Here is a 17,811-nt window from a genome sequence, read left to right on the forward strand (position 1 = left end):
TGTTTTGCAATGCACATGTTTTCTCATCTTCTTTGCAGCCAGCTCAAGGGTCACGCCGTCTCTTACCACCATTCAACCCCCCTTTCAGGATTGTGCTGTAAATGTCATCATGTTGCAACTAACTTATGGAGAGAACAAAGGGTTTTCAAGGCAAGAGATGAGCAGAACTGGTACTTATTTCAACAGGTGATGCTGGAACCTGGACCGTCTGGATGCAAAACAGATGCTCCTCCACTAAGCCACAACCCCTCCCCAAAGTGATTTCAAAGTGAGAGCTAGCATGGTGTGGTGGTTAAGAGCGGTAGTTTGGAGCGGCGGGCTCTATTTCATAGAATCATAGAGTTGGAAGGGACCACCAGCGTCATCAAGTCCTACCCCCTGCACAATGCAGGAAATACACAACTACCTCCCCGCCACACCCCTAGTGACCAGAAGATGGTTTGATGCCCCACTCTTCCACATGAGCAGCGGACGCTAATCTGGTGAACCGTTTTGGTTTCCACACTCCTACACATGAAGCCAGCTGGGTGACCTTGGGCTAGTCACAGCTATCCTAGAGCTCTCTCAGCCCCACCTACCTCCAAGGGTGTCTGTTTTGGGGAGGGGAAGAAAAGGTGATTGTAAGCCGGTTTGATTCTTCCTTAAGTGGTAGAGAAAGTTGGCATATAAAAACCAACTCTTCTTCTTCTTCTTCTTCACAGAGAGCCACATTCACAATTACCACCAACCAAATGAACCACATTTATTTTCATCCCTGGCAGGAGGCCTACACCTCAGGGAAGCTCACAGCTTATGCATTCCTCCAGCAGTGTCTGTTTCAAGGAGGAAGTCAACTGCCAACCTAAAGCCCCATTGGGCAAGGGCCTTGCCCCCTTTTCTGAAACATGGGTCAGGTGCCGCACTGGGCAACAGTTCTCCGAAGAGTCACAGGTGACCGGTCAAAGAGCCACTGAGTATCACTGCATTAGGGGTGTACACTTGGCTTCAGTCCTGAATCATTTGCTTTATTAGCATCCTTCACACTTCCCTCAATTTTTTTGCAAGAGAATACGGTTGCCAATCTCCAGGTGGTGGCTGGAGATATCCTGCTATTACAACTGATCTCCAGCCGATAGAGATCAGTTCCCCTGGAGAAAATGGCCGCTTTGGCACTTGGACTCTATGGAATTTAAGTCCCTCCCCTCCCCGAACCCCACCTTTCTCAGGCTCCGCCCCCAAAATCTCCAGGTATTGCCCAGCCCAGAGGGGCAACCCTACAAGAGAAGCAGTACACCAATCAAATAATAAGAACATAAGATCATAAGAAAGGCCCTGCTGGATCAGACCAAGGTCCATCAAGTCCAGCAGTCTGTTCACACAGTGGCCAACCAGGAAGCCCACAAACAAGACAACTGCAGCTGCATTCTCCTGCCTGTGTTCCATGGCACCTAATATATTCGGCATGCTCCTCTGATCCTGGAGAGAATAATGAGGCCCTGAATAATGAATAGTGAGACCCTGAACATGGAGGTTCCATGTTGCTCTGTTCTTCATTTTCCCTCTGGCAGTTCAATTCTGAGGGAAACATTCCTGATCCAGGACACAGAAAAGCCAAAAGGCTATACCCCTGAGAAAATGCCTCCCCGGATTCATCTGAGCCTTGTTTCCACTGGGAAAAAAAGGCATTGCCCCTTATAAAGTTTCTCGTATTCTAGTTGGAGCCAAACAATCTGACAATTTAGCAGAAAAATCGCTTTGGTGCAGTGCCAAGCCTGAAATGTGTTATGTACGTCCTGCTGAAAGTCAAATTGCCTTCGTATCTGGACATCAAACAGTTTGGACAGGATCCTGGGGAACACCTTTATTCCTCAGATGGAGAGGCTTGTGATAGATCATTATCCTGGATGCCCCATTGATGAAATATTAAGCAAGGGCCGATGGGAACAAAAAACTCCAAGGGGGTACGATTAGACCTCTCAGCAAAAGATGCTGCTCCAAAGGCACAATTCATAAAAATCTGCCTGAATTAGAGAATCTTTTTTTCTTCTTCATCCTGTCCGGCAGATAACCGGCTGTGGAAAAGGTCATTTGAGTAGTTCTCATTGTCAAGGAGATGAGGAATGGAACCTGACATCCGGAAGGAGGAAGGTAAATCAGGGGAAATGGACTTCATGACCGATGGAGCTTCCATTTGGGCACAACAAAGAACCCATTAGATCTGACTTCATGGCCTTTCTAAAAAAATTAAACTTTATCAAATTAAGACCACCAAAGATACAGAAAAGGAACAAAAACATACCGAATATGTACATTGTCAAAAGATTTACCCATTACATAAGAACATAAGAAGAGCCCTTCTGGATCAGACCAGTGGTCCATCTAGTCCAACATCCTGTCTCACACAGTGGCCCACCAGTTCCTCTGGAGGTCCAACAACAGGGCATAGAAGCCAAGGCCTTCTCCTGACGCTGCCTCCTGGGCCTGGGATTCATAGGTTGACTGCCTCTGAACGTGGAGGTTCTCTTTAGTCACCATGACTAGTAGCCACTGATGAGCCACTCCTCCATGAAACTGTCTAATCCCTGGGTTAGGGATGCCAGCCTCCAGGGGGACCAACTTCCAGGTACAAGCTGGAGATCTCCTGCTATTACAACTGATCTCCAGAGGATAGAGATCAGCTCCCCTGCAGAAAATGGCCGCTGCAGAAAATGGCATTGAAGTCTCTCCCCTCCCCAAACCCCACCCTCCTCAGGCTCTGCCCCACCTCCTGGTGGTTGCAAAGAGGGACCTGACAACTTTATTGCCCTTCACAGGCATACCCCCCAAATCACCAGGAATTTTCCAAGTGGAAGCTGGTAACCCTAAATATATTGGGAGTAAGGAGAATTCCTAAAGTCTACATTCTTCTTTGAAGTTCTACTATTATATATGAGATGTGAGGCACATAAGCAGGTCAAAGCGGATAGGATAATATTTGTATAAGCATCAAACAATATTCAAGACCAACTAGAGTAGAATTTCCCTCCAGTTGGCCTTGAATGTTGTTTGATGCCTATGCAAATATTATCCTAACCATTTTTTACCTGGTTATGGCCCTCACCCTGACCTGGGTAACTCAAGGCTAGCCTGATCTGGTCAGACCTCAGAAGCTAAGCATGGTTGGCCCTGGTTAGTATTTGGATGGGCTACCTCCAAGGAATACCAGGGTCGTGATGTGGAGGCAGGCAATGGCAAACCACCTTCAAACAGGGTTGCCATAAGTCAGCTGTGACTTGACGGCACACACACACACACACACACACACACACACACACACACAGCCCTCACATCTCACGAAGAAGCTTTGTTATAAATGTAGACCTCAAGAATCCTCCTTCCTTCCAACTCAAATGCAAGTCTGCAATATTTGTTGGACATGACAACCCTCAATGCATGTCAGGCTTTTAAAATGGGGCCACTCTAAGCCGTGTTACGCCCTCCTCACGCGAACACATGAAACTGCCGTATACTGAATCAGACCCTTGGTCTATCAAAGTTGGTATTGTATACTTAGACAGGCAGCAGCTGTCCGGGGACTCAGGTGGAGGTCTTTCCCATTACTTGACCCTTTTCAATGGAGATGCCAGGGATTGCCCCTGGTACCTTCTGCAGACCAGCCAGATGCTGTACCACGGCCTGCCCCCAAAGTTGATATCCCTGGATTTAGAAGGGTGTTAATCTGCTTAGAATGGTACTGCAAAGGTGCTTTCTACAGGCCTGAGGGATCAAGTATCAGGCAAGCCGTAACAAGTGGCTGGCGGGAGGCCCCGTAGGTGACTCAGAGCACAACGAAACATTAGCAGTGGCACAGAGATTTTCCAAGGTCGGCTCCCACTGTCAGAAGTGACATTTCTCTAATGACACTGACAGAACCTGTCTCTTTAAAAGGCTCTGGGCGGGGGGGAGAATCCAAACAATTCTATTTTTTCGGGGAAAGTCATTGCTGCCAAATGCCGTTTCCCATCCCATCCTGCTCAGTCATCCCACAAAGGAGATCCCTCCAGGTTGTGCCACAAGCGTTTCGCTTTCGCACAAATACCTCGCGCTCACCCTGCGTCCCTTTGGGATTGACGCTTTCGGTTTTGCAACCGGCTTTGAGGGTTTTTCTCCCCCTTAAACGAACATCTCTGAGGTTATCGAGCTCTCGCCAAAAAGCGTGTGATAACCGTCTTGGCCGACGGACGCTTGCTGAAGGGTATATCAACCCCATCCGCGAAAGCCAGGTAAGCTGATACTAAAAGATACATAGATAAGTGGGCATTGGGAGACAGCAACTGGCATGGCTTCCAAAAATAAAAGGCAACTCTTTTGGGGAAACGTCCCCCCAAGTTATCTCCCCTTCCAAGAGACCAGACTAAATTATAAGTGGGAAAGGGGTATGGTTTTTAAATAGGGTCGTTGAAAATTCAAGGAATACCTGGGCAGGAAAAAACAAAAACAGGCATCGAATATATATCCTTGGGGTCTGGAAAAGAACCTCTCCCCTTTCCTGTTCCTTCCAAACCAGTTTTTATAAATATGCTGAAAACCTGAGACGGTGGCCTTTTGCAGTTTAAATCTGAACTGACACAGGCAAGTAAATATCCAAGGGGATCTCCCTGCATGTTTCAAATTCAGAGGAACCCCTCTTTATCCGGGTGTGAAGATAAGGGGGGCACTTGTTATCTGCGCTGATGCAGACAGAGGGAGAATATTTTAAGTTATTCGTTGCATCCGGCGGCACGAGCCGGTTGATGCCTTTTAAAATCAAATGTATCTGCTGAGTTACAAAAGCATGGTGGAATTTAATCCTGACCGAATGTTACAGTCACATTGCTGTAATCCAAAAGGTTAACTCGGTTTATCTATTAGGCATCGAAGCTGATTTGTGCCTGCTGAAGTGAATGGGACTGATGTCCTGACCTTTAAATGCATTAGCCCTGATCTAATGCATTTTGTTGGATTCAAATTTGGGGTCAAAAATTCATGAAATCCAGCCTATCTATCTATCTATCTATCTATCTATCTATCTATCTATCTATCTATCTATCTATCTATCTATCTATCTATCTATCTATCTATCTATCTATCTATCTATCTATCTTTCCTGTTCTTAAGGTATATTTTTAATAAATCTGCTTTAAAACTGAATGATAAAAGATAGAGGGAGGGTGCTGCTTGTAGATCATCATTGCAAACACACCCTCCCACTGCCATTCAACTGTAAAATGTAATTTAAATAAAACTTTTTTTAAAAAAAAATCAAATCAACCAGTATCTATTCGGCTTGCACAGGGGGCTGCTTTTTCCCTTTCAATACTGTTCCTGCTAAATTGGCTGGCACCAATATTTGGGATCGAATTGAACTGAATTATTCATAACGATCAAAGACCAGCACAAAAGTAACTATGTTTCTCGATATGTAAAATATTTGGATTACAAACATCAGCTCTTTAAAAGTCGCATCTAATGTCAATGCTGTCAGCTGATTTATAACCCCCCAGGGTCTACTTGATAGAGATCAATTATTAAAAAAAAATTCTTGACGTTTTAAAGAATAATTTTTGTCTTTCCAAATTATTATTTTTAAAAGTTTTTAAAAGCTTTATAAAAAACCAACAGAGAAGTCATTTTGTCACAACTTTTTATAAATGCATTTTACAGGGCATGTTATTCCATTGGCTGGTATGTTCCCCCCCCCCCAGATTTGTTGAAATATTTTAATTATTTATTTATTCAAGTCAGATTTATGTCCATTTATTCTTTGGCATAGGGACTGACCTAGAATCATAGAGTTGGAAGGGTCACCAGGGTCATCTAGTCCAACCCCCTGCACAATGCAGGAAATTCACAACTACCTCCCACACACACACCCAGTGACCCCTACTCCATGCCCTGAAGATGGCCAAGAGCTAGCGTGTTGTAATGGTTAAAAGTGGTGGTTTGGAGTGGTGGACTCTGATCTGGAGAACCGGGTTTGATTCCCCACTCCTCCCCATGACCGGCAGAGGCTAATCTGGTGAACTGGATTTCCTACACACGAAGCCAGCTGGGGGACCTTGGGCAAGTTTTGTGTGTGTGTGTGTGTGTGTGTGTGCGTGCGTGTGTGAAGTGCCATCAAGTCGCAGCCGACTTATGGTGACCCCTTTGGGGTTTTCATGGCAAGAGACTAACAGAGGTGGTTTGCCAGTGCCTTCCTCTGCACAGCAACCCTGGTCTTCCTTGGTGGTCTCCCATCCAAATACTAACCAGGGCTGACCCTGCTTAGCTTCTGAGATCTGACGAGATCAGGCTAGCCTGGGCCATCCAGGTCAGGGCAGGTTAGAGCTCTCTCAGCCCCACCTACCTCACAGGGTGTCTGTTTTGGGGAGGGGAGGGGAAGGTGATTGTAAGCCCGTTTGAGTCTCCCTTAAGTGGTAGAGAAAGTCGGCATATAAAAACCAACTCTTTTTCTTCTCCTCCTCCTCCCTTCATGATCTGCCTAAGGTCATAGAATCAGCATTGTTTGTCTGATGTAGCATTTCTCCTTTGCTCTAATCTGCTTGACTAGAAGGCTTATACCCTGAAAATCTTGTTGATCTCCAGCATGCTACTGGACCTGAATCTAGCTGTTTCACACAGTGGCCAACCAGTTGCCCTGGAAAGCCAATGAACAGGTCACAGATGCCAAGATTTTCCTGGGATGTTGCCTCCTAGCATTGACATGCAGAGGTTTACTGCCTCTGGACGTGGAGTTTCCTTTCAGTCATCTCAGATGCATCCTCCACAAATATGCCAAACCCCCTGTAAAGATGCATTTGCGCACTTCTTGATATGGTGCTAGCATTTCATCATTGTAATCATTCATAAATAGTTTTGTAGTCTCAGGCTAGCTTTATCTCATCAGATCTCAGGGGCTAAGCAGAGTCAGCCCTGGTTAGCATTTGGATGGGAGACCTCCAAGGAATACCAGAGTTGTGACGCAGGGGCAGGCAAAAGCAAACTACCTCTGAATATCTCTTGCCTTGAAAACGGACTTGATGGCAAAAAAAACAAAAGGCAAACCAATCCAGGAGGTAAAAGATTACTAACTGCAATGTGCCGATTAAGGTTGCTAACCTCTAGGTACCAATAATCATAAAGGGGAATGAAGGTACTAAGATGTCCAATAAACAAACCTCTGTCAAGTACGGTAGTACCTTCTGTCTGGGAGTATAACTTGTTAATCATTTATAACAAAGCTCTTTAAATGAAATTACCCATATTCAGGTTGCTAATTCACCAGGGCAACCCTAGCCATGCATAACAAGAAGCTGGGTAGTTTTCTGGGTCTAGCCAGTGTCTGAATGGAGGACCTTTTGGGAACTTGAGCTGCATGATAGAAGTAAAATCGATTGAAATCAAAATATTAATTAAAGGCCGAGATGTAGCTGGCAGCCTCCTGTGTGGGCACACTAGCAGTTTTCTTCCTGGTGCAAAGTTTAGAATTTAATGCCCAAAGTGAATAAGGCTTTTCGGTGGGGCCTGAAGTTCTCCTGGGATTAACACTGATCTCCTGAGTAGAGATGAAGAAAGGGAGGGTGAACTCTTTGACATCACAGCTCTGCTCAGCTCCCACCCGCCCTAAACTCCACTGTCCCCTAACACTGCCCCCAGAACTCCAGGAATTTCCCAAGCCAGACTAGGCAACCCTAATATGCTGTTTGACTTCTCATATTTAATTCACGGCCCATGCCAATCCATCATTGCTCAGGGACAGAAGCCCAAAGCGTTCAGTGTTCTGGTGTGAAGAGAGAACCTCTCCACTACCATCCCCAGTAGTGCTGCCGGCTCCAGGCTGGGACCCAAAGCAACTTACATCGTTTGCCTCTCCTCCATTTTATCCTCACAACGACCCTGTGAGGTAGGTTAGGCTGAGAGTGTGTGACTCGCCCAAGGTCACCCAGCAAACTTCCATAGCACAAGTGGGGATTCGAACCTGGGTCTCCCAGATACTAGTCCGACACTCTTCATCTCTACATCGCACTGGCTTCACCTTGCAGCTCCTGCTCAATAATACTGCTGCCAGGAAATGTGCTGGAGTTCTTATATTTTCATCTTTTTCTCCAGGCAGTTTCTTTAAAAGGAAGTCTGGTTGCAAAATGCGATGCTTCCCTCTGCATGGAGCTGTTAATTTATCTCTGGGGGTTTTATGCCTCCTCTTTGTTTCAAACCTGGGTAAGTAACAGCATAGGTAAATCTTTACTTCCTCAATGGATGGTTTCTAAGTAGGGTTGCCAACCTCCAGGCACTAGCTGGAGATCTCCTGCTATTATAACTGATTTCCAGCCGATAGAGATCAGTCCACCTGGAGAAAATGGCTGCTTAGGCTAGTGGACTCGATGGCATTGAAGTCCCTCCTCTCCCCAAACCTTGCCCTCCCCAGGCTCCACCCCCAAAACCTCCCACCCGTGGCGAAGAGGGACATGGCAACCCTATTTCTAAGATCAATGTGATTTTTTTAAACCCTGTCTTTTAATTGTTAGTTTGAATATTTTCAGAGCTGAAGAGGATTTATAAAATTATTTTGATTCAACCAAATTTGAACTCAGTGTTTTTTGATGATTTGTGAATTTTCAGCTCCTGTTTCAGTTGGAAGTTAGAAGCCGCACATTTTTGCCTTTGGGTGCTAGACATGAGTGACGAGATTGAAATCTGGTATTCAGATTTAGAAACCAAAGACTGGAATTTTCCAAGAAAAGGGGCATAGCTTCAGAAATCTGGCTTGCTTACCAGAATTATAGATTAAAAATAAAAATAGTGTGGTTACAAAAAGCATGAGGGAGTTTCATTCCACACCCTCCAGTGTAGGTGCAGTGAGATTCAGTAGCCACAGCATAAAGGTCCGTAGAGTTTAGGGTTAGCTGGAGATCTCCTGCTATTACAACTGATCTCCAGCCAATAGAGATCAGGTCACCTGGAGAAAATGGCCGCTTTGGCAATTGGACTCTATGGCATTGAAGTACCTCCCCTCCCCAAACCCTGCCCTCATCAGGCTCCACCCCCAAAACCTCCCGTCAGTGGTGAAGCCCATGCGGTAAACTTATCTGAATACTTAAGAGCAGATATTATTCCTTGCAACAGACCCTATCTTTGCGACAGACCCTATTATGGACCTCTCTCATTATTACTATTTCGCTACTCTTTGTGATCATTATTAAGCCTGTTGGCTATAAGTTGAATTGAATAGAAGCTAATTAGCTCAGCCTTAAGCCCTGCGAGGCTCAGAAACATTTCAAGACGGTTGGCTACATTTGAGTTGTGATTATATGTTACCTTTAAGCTGGCTGGCTACATTTGAGTTGTAATTGTAAGCTAATTAGACTTAAGCCCTGCGAGGCCTCTAGAACATTTGGTTTTGTTGTTGTTTTGTTAGTGTTTGACTTTATAATATATGCTTACAATTCTCCATTGGTAGTTTATGTTGTAATTTTTTAATTTTGAGCCACGTGCTGCCTTCTCATATAGTTCTCACTAGTTACAGCATAGGTTTTCTAAACTGCCAGGGACTAGCTGGAGATCTCCTGCTAATACAACTGATCTCCAGCCGATAGCGATCAGTTCACCTGGAGAAAAATGGCCGCTATAGTAATTGGACTCTATGGCATTGAAGTCCCTCCCCTCCCCAAACCCTGCCCTCATCAGGCTCCGCCCCCAAAACCTTCCATCAGTGGTGAAGAGGGACCTGGCAACCCTAGTAGGGTTGCTAACTCTGAGTTGGGAAATTCCCGGAGAATTTAGGGGTGGAGGCTTAGCACAGTGAGGTTTGGGAGGGGAGTAGGGTTGCCAGGTCCCTCTTTGCACCGGTGGGAGGTTTTTGGGGTGGAGCCTGAGGAGGGAGGGGTTTGGGGAGGGGAGGTACTTCAATGCCATAGAGTCCAATTGCCAAAGCGGCCATTTTCTCCAGGTGACCTGATCTCTATCGGCTGGAGATCAGTTGTAATAGCAGGAGATCTCCAGCTAGTACCTGGAGGTTGGCACCCTAATTGTAGTCAAAGGAAGGGAAGATAATTGTAAGCTGGTTTGAGTCTCCTTAAAAGGTAGGGAAAATCAGGGTATAAAAACCAACTCTTCTTCCTCCTCTATTTTATCCTCACAGGGACATGCCTGCAAGGTAGTCTAGGCTGAGATAGTGACTGGCCCATGGTCACCCATAATGGGGATTCAAGCTCGGTTCTCTCAGACCCTACTCTGATATTGTAATCACTATGCCACCCTGGCTCCCTCCCTTCTCTTTTGTTGAAGTTGTATGAAGTTTGAAAAAATGCAGACCCCTAAACACCACAAAACATTAGGATGAAAATCCCCTTGGCAACCCAGCGTGAAACAAAGAAACCCATTTTAATTAACATGAATGATCTCTTTACAATTAGACAGAAATGTAGGAAAGCCTGTTGGATGGTGTCCAATATAAGACACGGCAACACGCTTCTATTCATATAAAAAGCTGACCTTAGCAGCTAATCTTGCAGTAAAGAAATCAATTTCCATTTGTATTATCTTAGCTGTCAATGTATTGACATTCAGGGATCTAACTGCTTGCAATTGGCAAGTTAGCTTATGAATCACCAATTGGGGTTTCCAGCCCTGCGCTGAGAGAGTTCGGGGTGGCACCTGGAAAGGGTAGAGTTTCGGTGGACTATGATGCTCACATATGTGCGCACAGTTGAAGACATGCTCAAGAGAAAGGAGAAAGCACACTTAGCAGACATGCACAGCCCTTGTGGGGCATTTTAAGATCTGGCTACATTGACTATGAGCCGCAGACTAAAAAGTATGCAAAGCTGATCCCCAAGAACACCTTTATCATGCTCGTTTTAAAACAAGGTTCTTTTTTCAATTTTCTTTTAAAGTTTGTGCATAGATGTAAGAAAGCCCTTTTCTCATGTCTCTTTCAGCTGCAAGCACGAAAGGGGAAATCAAGAAGGACGAGCGGGTGGCAGTCCTGGCTACAGCAGGTGAACCACTGCGTTGGGAACTCAGAGTCAGCTACCAGAGAGCCACTGTGGTGTAGTGGTTAAGAGCAGTGGACTCTAATCTGGAAAACCGGGTTTGATTCCCCATTCCTACAAATGAAGCCAGCTGGGTGACCTTGGGCTAGTCACAGTTCTATTTGAGCTCTCTCAGCCCCAACTACCTCACAAGGTGTCTGTTGTGGGGAGGGGAAGGAAAAGTGATTGTAAGCTGCTTTGAGACTCTTTAAGGGTAGAGAAAAGTGGGGTATAAAAACCAACTCTTCTTCTTCTCCAATCCTGGTCTGTCACTCTGATCACTACTCTACACTGGCTTCTTAGAAGACTGGTTGTTCCTTTGATCTTTCTTCTTCTTCTTCCTCTTCCTCTTCCTCCTCCTCCTCTTCTTCTTCCTCCTCCTCTTCTTCTTCTTCTTCTTCCTCCTCCTCCTCCTCCTCTTCTTCTCCTTCTCCTTCTCCTTCTCCTTCTCCTTCTCCTTCTCTTCCTCCTCCTCCTCCTCCTCCTCCTTTTCCTCCTCCTCCCATGGTTTGCCTGAATTCATTGCAATTAGAAATGGTACAATGGTGAAGAGAGAGGAGAATGTGTGAGAATGGCACATATTGCCTTGAAAAAATAGATTTCCCTCCACCATTCCTCTGTTTTTGGGAAATGAAACATGATTTTCTAGTGGGGGGGGGCAGGTGTTCCACTGTAGCAGGAGACCTCTTGACTGCCCCTCCCTGGTTCCCCACCACCACTTAACAGGCCCGTGGGGGAAGAATTCAGAAGACTTCTTGGTGTCACACCAGTGTGTGATGTCAATTCCAGAGAAAACCCAGCAGTGATGTCATGGCACTGGGGAGACAGTCTAGGATTCACCACAAACTTTATGGTTTAAACACAGAGCCAGTGCAACACTGAGAAGATTGTCCCCTCCCTCGAGATCTCCCCAGGGGACTGGAAACCCAATTTTCTGGTGACAAATCATGATGGATAGCCGTGTTAGTCTGTCTATAGCAGTAGAAAAGAACAAGAGTCCAGTAGCACCTTAATGACTAACAATACTTCTGGTAGGGTGTGAGCTCTCTGAAGAAGTGAAATGTGACTCATGAAAGCTCATGTGTTTGTGTGTTAAGTGCCGTCAAGTCGCTGCCGACTCATGGCGACCCTATGAGTCAATGTCCTCCAAAACGTCATATCTTTGGCAGCCTTGCTCAGGTCTTGCAAACTGGGGGCCATGGCTTCCTTTATAGAGTCAATCCGTCTCTTGTTGGGCCTTCCTCTTTTCCTGCTGCCCTCAACATTTCCTAGCAGGGGAGGGGCTGTGGCTCAGTGGTAGAGCATCTGCTTGGCATGCAGAAGGGTCCAAGGTTCAATCCCCAGCATCTCCAGTTAAAGGGACTAGGCAAGTAGGTGATGTGAAAGACCCCTGCCTGAGAGCCGCTGCCGGTCTGAGTAGACAAAACTGACTTTGATGGACCAAGGGGCTGATTCAGTAGAAGGCAGCTTCATGTGTTCATGTGTCTTTTCCAGTGACTCTTGTCTTCTCATAATGTGACCAAGGTACGACAGCCTCAGCTTAGTCGTTTTAGTTTCTAGGGTCAGTTCAGGCTTGATTTGATCTAGAACCCACTGATTTGTTTTTTTGGCAGTCCAGGGTATCCATAACACTCCTCCAACACCACATTTCAAAGGAATCTACTTTCTTCCTATCAGCTTTCTTCAATGTCCTGCTTTCATGAAAGCTCATACCCTGCCAGAAATGTTGCTAGTCTTTAAGGGGCTACTGAACTCGTGTTCTTTTTTACTTCTGGTGACAAAATGGGCCAGCAAGAAACAAAATTTTAAAAAATGCACAGTAGGATTTGAGGCCCTGTGTTAACATATCCTGCACCTTTTTGCTACTTACTTCTGATGCTACTGTTAACTGTAATTCTTTTCCACGTGACAACTGGATGTCATCTTTATTTATTTCTTTGTTTGTTTAGAACATTTATTAGCCATCTTTCTCCCTTGTGGAACTTAAAGTGGCTTACAATATAAATAAAATGATCATAAAACCATGATAAAACAATATGAATAAGACAACCATTATAAAAACACATAAAAGGTCACAATAAAAAAAAACACTACTCCAATTATGACAGCCAATAAATAAAAAACAAATCAATCAAATGCTGTCCTAAAGAAAACTGGCCATGGCTCAGTGATAGAGCATCTGCTTGGTATGCAGAAGGTCGCAGGTTCCATCCCCGGCATCTCCAGTTAAAGGGACACGGCAAGTAGGGGATGTGAAAGACCTCTGCCTGAGACCCTGGAGAGCCGCTGGCAGTCTGAGTAGACAATACTGACTTTGATGGACCAAAATCTGATTCAGTATAAGGCAGCTTCATGTGTTCATATATTTTGGGGAGGGGCCGTGGCTCCGTGGTAGAGCATCTCTTTGTCATGCAGAAGGTCCCAGGTTCAATCCCCGGCATCTCCAGTTAAAGGGACTAGGCAAATAGGTGATGTGAAAGACCTCTGCCTGAGACCCTGGAGAGCTGCTGCCTGTCTGAGTAGACAATACTGACTTTGATGGACCCAGGGTCTGATTCAGTAGAAGGCAGCTTCATGAGTTCATGTGAAGATCAACAGCAAGGTGACCAGGCACACCTCCCTGGGGAGATTGTTCCATAATCATGGGGCTGCCACTGAAAAGACCCTTTCTCGTGTGCCCACTACATGAGCTTCTTTGATTGGTGGGACACTCAGGAGGGCCTCCTTGTGATCTTAATTTCCCAGGCACAAATGTATGGGAGAAGACGATCCTCCAGATACCCCGCTCCCCAGCCATGTGGGGCTTTAAAGAATAAAACCAATACCTTGAATTGGGCCCGGGAGCGGATTGGTAGCCACTGTGATTGCTATAGTGTTGGGGACATATGCTCCTGGTAGCTGGCCCTGAACAGCGTATTAGCTGCTGCATTCTGCACTAGCTGCATCTTCTTAATATTCTTCAATGCTCTTCCTCGTGACAAATGTTAGTATAAGTGCACTCACCACTAGGGGGCACTAAAACATCAGGACTTTGTCATGGTGACAACCATAGTTGAGCAATGAAGGGTATTTTGAAGTGGCCTTTCTTCATGAGGGTGGACACAGAGGGGTGTCTGAACCTTGACTCAGTGCATATTATAACCTGAAGGTAGGGATGCCAACCTCCAGGTGGGACCTGAGCATCTCCCCCCAGAATTGCAGCTTATTTCTAGACCACAGAGATTAGTTCCCTTGGAGAAAATGGATGTTTTGGAGGACTTTATGGCATTGTACCCCTCTGAGGTCCCTGCCTTCCCCAGGCTCTATCTCCAAATCTCCAGGAGTTTCCTAACCTGGATCTAGCAACCCTACCCCCCACCCCCCACTGTTGGTCAGGCGGAACCACTCTTGCAGTAGAAGAAGAAGAGTTGGTTTTTATATGCCAATTTTCTCTGCCTTGTAAGGAGAATCAAACTGGCTTACAATCTCCTTCCCTTCCTCTCCCCACAACAGATACTTTGTGAGGTAGGTGAGGCTGAGAGAGCTCGAAGAGAACTGTGACTAGCCAAGGTCACCCATCAGTAGGGTTGCCAGGTTGGGAAATATCTGGAGATTTTGGGGGTGGAGCCTGAGGAGGGTGGGGTTTGGAGAGGGGAGGGACTTCAATGCCGTAGAGTCCAATTGCCACAGCAGCCATTTTCTCCAGGTGAACTGATCGCTGGAGATCAGTTGTAATAAGCAGGAGCTCTCCAGCTACTACCTGGATGTTGGCAACCCTACCCATCAGGCTTCATGTAGCAGATGGGGAAACCAACCTGGTTCACCAGATCAGAATCTGCTGCTCATGTGGAGGAGTGGGGAATCGAACCCGGCTCTCCAGATTAGAGTCCACAGCTCTTTACCACTACACCACGCTGGCTCACTAGAGTGGCAGGCTCAAGAGCTTTGCTTGTTTCTGGGCCATATTAATTTCCTAGAGTGACCCTGCCTAAGTTTTAACCATTGAAGTAACAGCAGGGAATCTATTCATGGATTCTAACCTATGATACCTAGACTTGCCATGAATGGGGCCTGACAAAATGGTAGATGGAGAGTTGAGTGCAAAAATGTGTGGAGCTTGTAGGGTTTTCCAAATATCACTGGCCCCATAGAGACTACCCTGAATAGATCAGAGTATTGGTTGTGGTTGATGGGGTGAAATTTTGTTTCTCGCCATGGTATTGGGTTAAGTCTGCACACAGCACATTGATGCAATTACTGTGCCGGTTTCCCGCCATCCACACTGCATATTTGCCAAACCCTGCTTGTCCAGATCAGGAGTACAGTAGGGTATGCATGGATTCAACCACATGGAGGATTCTTCTGAATAATGCATTTTGCATGCAAATACGATTCCCTCTTTCCAGTTTTGCAAGTTCTGCATCAGTGTGCCAAACTGGCAGCATGGGAAGTGTCCCAAATGGACAGTTAAATTGTGGAACTCCCTGCCCCAGGATGTGGTGATGGCTTCCAACTTGGAAGGATTGAAGAGGGGAGTGGACACGTTCATGGAGGAGAGGGCTATCCATGGCTGCTAATCAAAATGGATACTAGTCATGATGCATGCCTATTCTCTCCAGGATCAGAGGAGCATGCCTATTATATCAGGTGTATTGGAACGCAGGCAGGATAATGCTGCTGCAGTCATCTTGCTTGTGGGCTTCCTAGAGGCATCTGGCTGGCCACTGTGTGAACAGACTGCTGGACTTGATGGGCCTTCGTCTGATCCAGCGTGGCTTCTCTTATGTTTTTATGTTCTTAAGACAGGGCTTCAAGAAGCACGATTGCATTTCCATACCTGAACCGAAGATCACTACTCAATGAAGTCTGCTTTCTGAGACATTAGTTACCAACTTCGGTGTCACCATAACACTGAATCAGAAATATCTTCTTCTTTTCCAGAGCTGCCTGCAAAATTGGTTGATCTGGCAGCCATTAACCTGACCGAGCTGGTAAATGGAATGTTAAATTCTGCTCTCAAAGGTAATTGCTTCACCTCCTGCTATTTCTGCCATTTCATTTTATTGAACTACTTCGTGAGCAATTTATGCGGTTGGACCTCGAGGGGTCTCCAATCCAGGCACTCACCTGGCTGAAACTTGCTTAGCTGGAACTATATACCAGCACTGCAACCATGACAGGAATGGAACAGTGGTAGAGCACCTGCTTTGTATCCAGAAGGTCCTTGGTTTAACCTCCAACATCTCCAGTTAAAGTATCTGAGATAGGCATTGGGAAAGATGTCCCTCTGCCGGAGATCATGAAAAGCCACTGTCAATCATTCCTAAAAATATCGATCCCAATAGATTTGGTCTAAGGCAGCGTTGAATGTTTAGAAGGTTTGAGCAGGCTCATAGCTCTGTGGACGAGCACATGTATTTCATGCAGAAGGTCACAGGTTCAGCCTAGGGTTGCCAACCTCCCAAACCCCATCCTCTTCAGGCTCCACTCCCAAAATCACCATGTATTTCCCAACCCAGAGCTGGCAACCCTAGTTTTATATGCAGAAGGATCCTCATTTCAGTTCCTGCAATCTCTCATTTAGAAGGCACTAGAGAAAAGCTTCTTCAGATGAAGAGCCGCATGTGAATTTGGTGCTCTGCAGGAAACTAGCTATCTGTCTTTTTATTAATCCACGTATTGTCTAGAGTGCTGATAACTTATACCTGTATGTCCACAGGTACCAAAAAGCTCTTCTCGTTGTTGAGCATCACCTCTTATAGTTCATATGCCTTCCACAAGGTCTCCATCGTTGTCTACAACAGTAAGTGTGAAGCTACACATTTGCAGAAATCATCTTCAGAGGCCTTCTTTCTGTCTTGAGACCTTCAGAAGCTAGGTAGCCAGTGACTGAAAGGCAGGGCCTGCCTTGTGCTTTTAATATCTCATTTATTTGCCACTCCTGCTCCTAGTTTAGTGGGTAGTGGGTTTTTTTTTTTTGGTAGGGGGTCACTCTTATTGTGAGCTGGTGCAGTGTAAGTGGCAAAGAGAATGTACTGTGACCTGGGATGACCCTGGGATGACTCTGACACAGAGGGCGAAAATGCATGGTCGCTTCAGCTTCCTTTATTCCCTGTTTCAGCCAGGATCGAATGCATGTTTGATCCTAACTGAATCCTGGCTGAAGTAGGAATAAAGGAGGCTAAAGTGACCATGCATTTTTGCCCAAAGCTACTTGGTGGACTTACTTAGGCATCTCTCTCTCTCAATCTCTCTCTCAGGGCTCTTTCATACTGGCTTTGGCTTCTGAAGCTGGCAGATGTGTTTTCGTGTGGGTTCATACACCTGAACACTAAATCACCATCCTCCTGCTGTTAAATTGATCCTTAGTCCATATTTTTCAAAACCTGTTTTGATCTGAGTGTTACATTGTGTGTTACATCACGATGGGTAGCAGTGTTAGTCTGACTGTAGCAGTAGAAAAGAGCAAGAATCCAGTAGCACCTTAAAGACTAACAACATTTCTGGCACGGCGTGAGCTTTCGTGAGTCACAGCTCGCTTCTTCAGATGCCTGAAGAAGCGAGCTGTGACTCATGAAAGTTCATATCCTGACAGAAATGTTGTTAGTCTTTAAGGTGCTACTGGATTCTTGCTCTTTTCTATTGTGTGTTACAGATAGATTGCTTTTTTATTTTATAAAAGGAGGGATACAAAATGAAAAAGGGGGGAAAATAGGGGTATCCACAGTGCAATTGAAAGGACAAAGATATAGAAATAAGTCAAACAGATTGCACTGCCATGCTATTCAGTGCCATAGTACTATCAACTAGCTACCCAAGTAGTAAA

General features: G+C 45.6%; 1 protein-coding gene across 1 annotated transcript in view; it reads left to right on the forward strand.

The window, feature by feature from the left end:
- The first annotated feature begins 2,099 nt into the window (after positions 1 to 2,099).
- The window catches only part of HHLA1 (HHLA1 neighbor of OC90), a 46,845-nt gene continuing 31,133 nt past the window's right edge, over positions 2,100 to 17,811 (forward strand). Inside the window, exons 1-4 of the mRNA XM_056854659.1 lie at positions 2,100 to 2,127; positions 10,914 to 10,973; positions 15,927 to 16,007; positions 16,705 to 16,788. Coding sequence (XP_056710637.1) covers positions 2,100 to 2,127; positions 10,914 to 10,973; positions 15,927 to 16,007; positions 16,705 to 16,788 — 253 coding nt within the window. The remainder of the gene's footprint in view (positions 2,128 to 10,913; positions 10,974 to 15,926; positions 16,008 to 16,704; positions 16,789 to 17,811) is intronic.

The sequence above is a fragment of the Euleptes europaea genome, chromosome 8 (genome assembly GCF_029931775.1).
Source record: "Euleptes europaea isolate rEulEur1 chromosome 8, rEulEur1.hap1, whole genome shotgun sequence".
Classification (NCBI taxonomy): Eukaryota; Metazoa; Chordata; class Lepidosauria; order Squamata; family Sphaerodactylidae; genus Euleptes; species Euleptes europaea.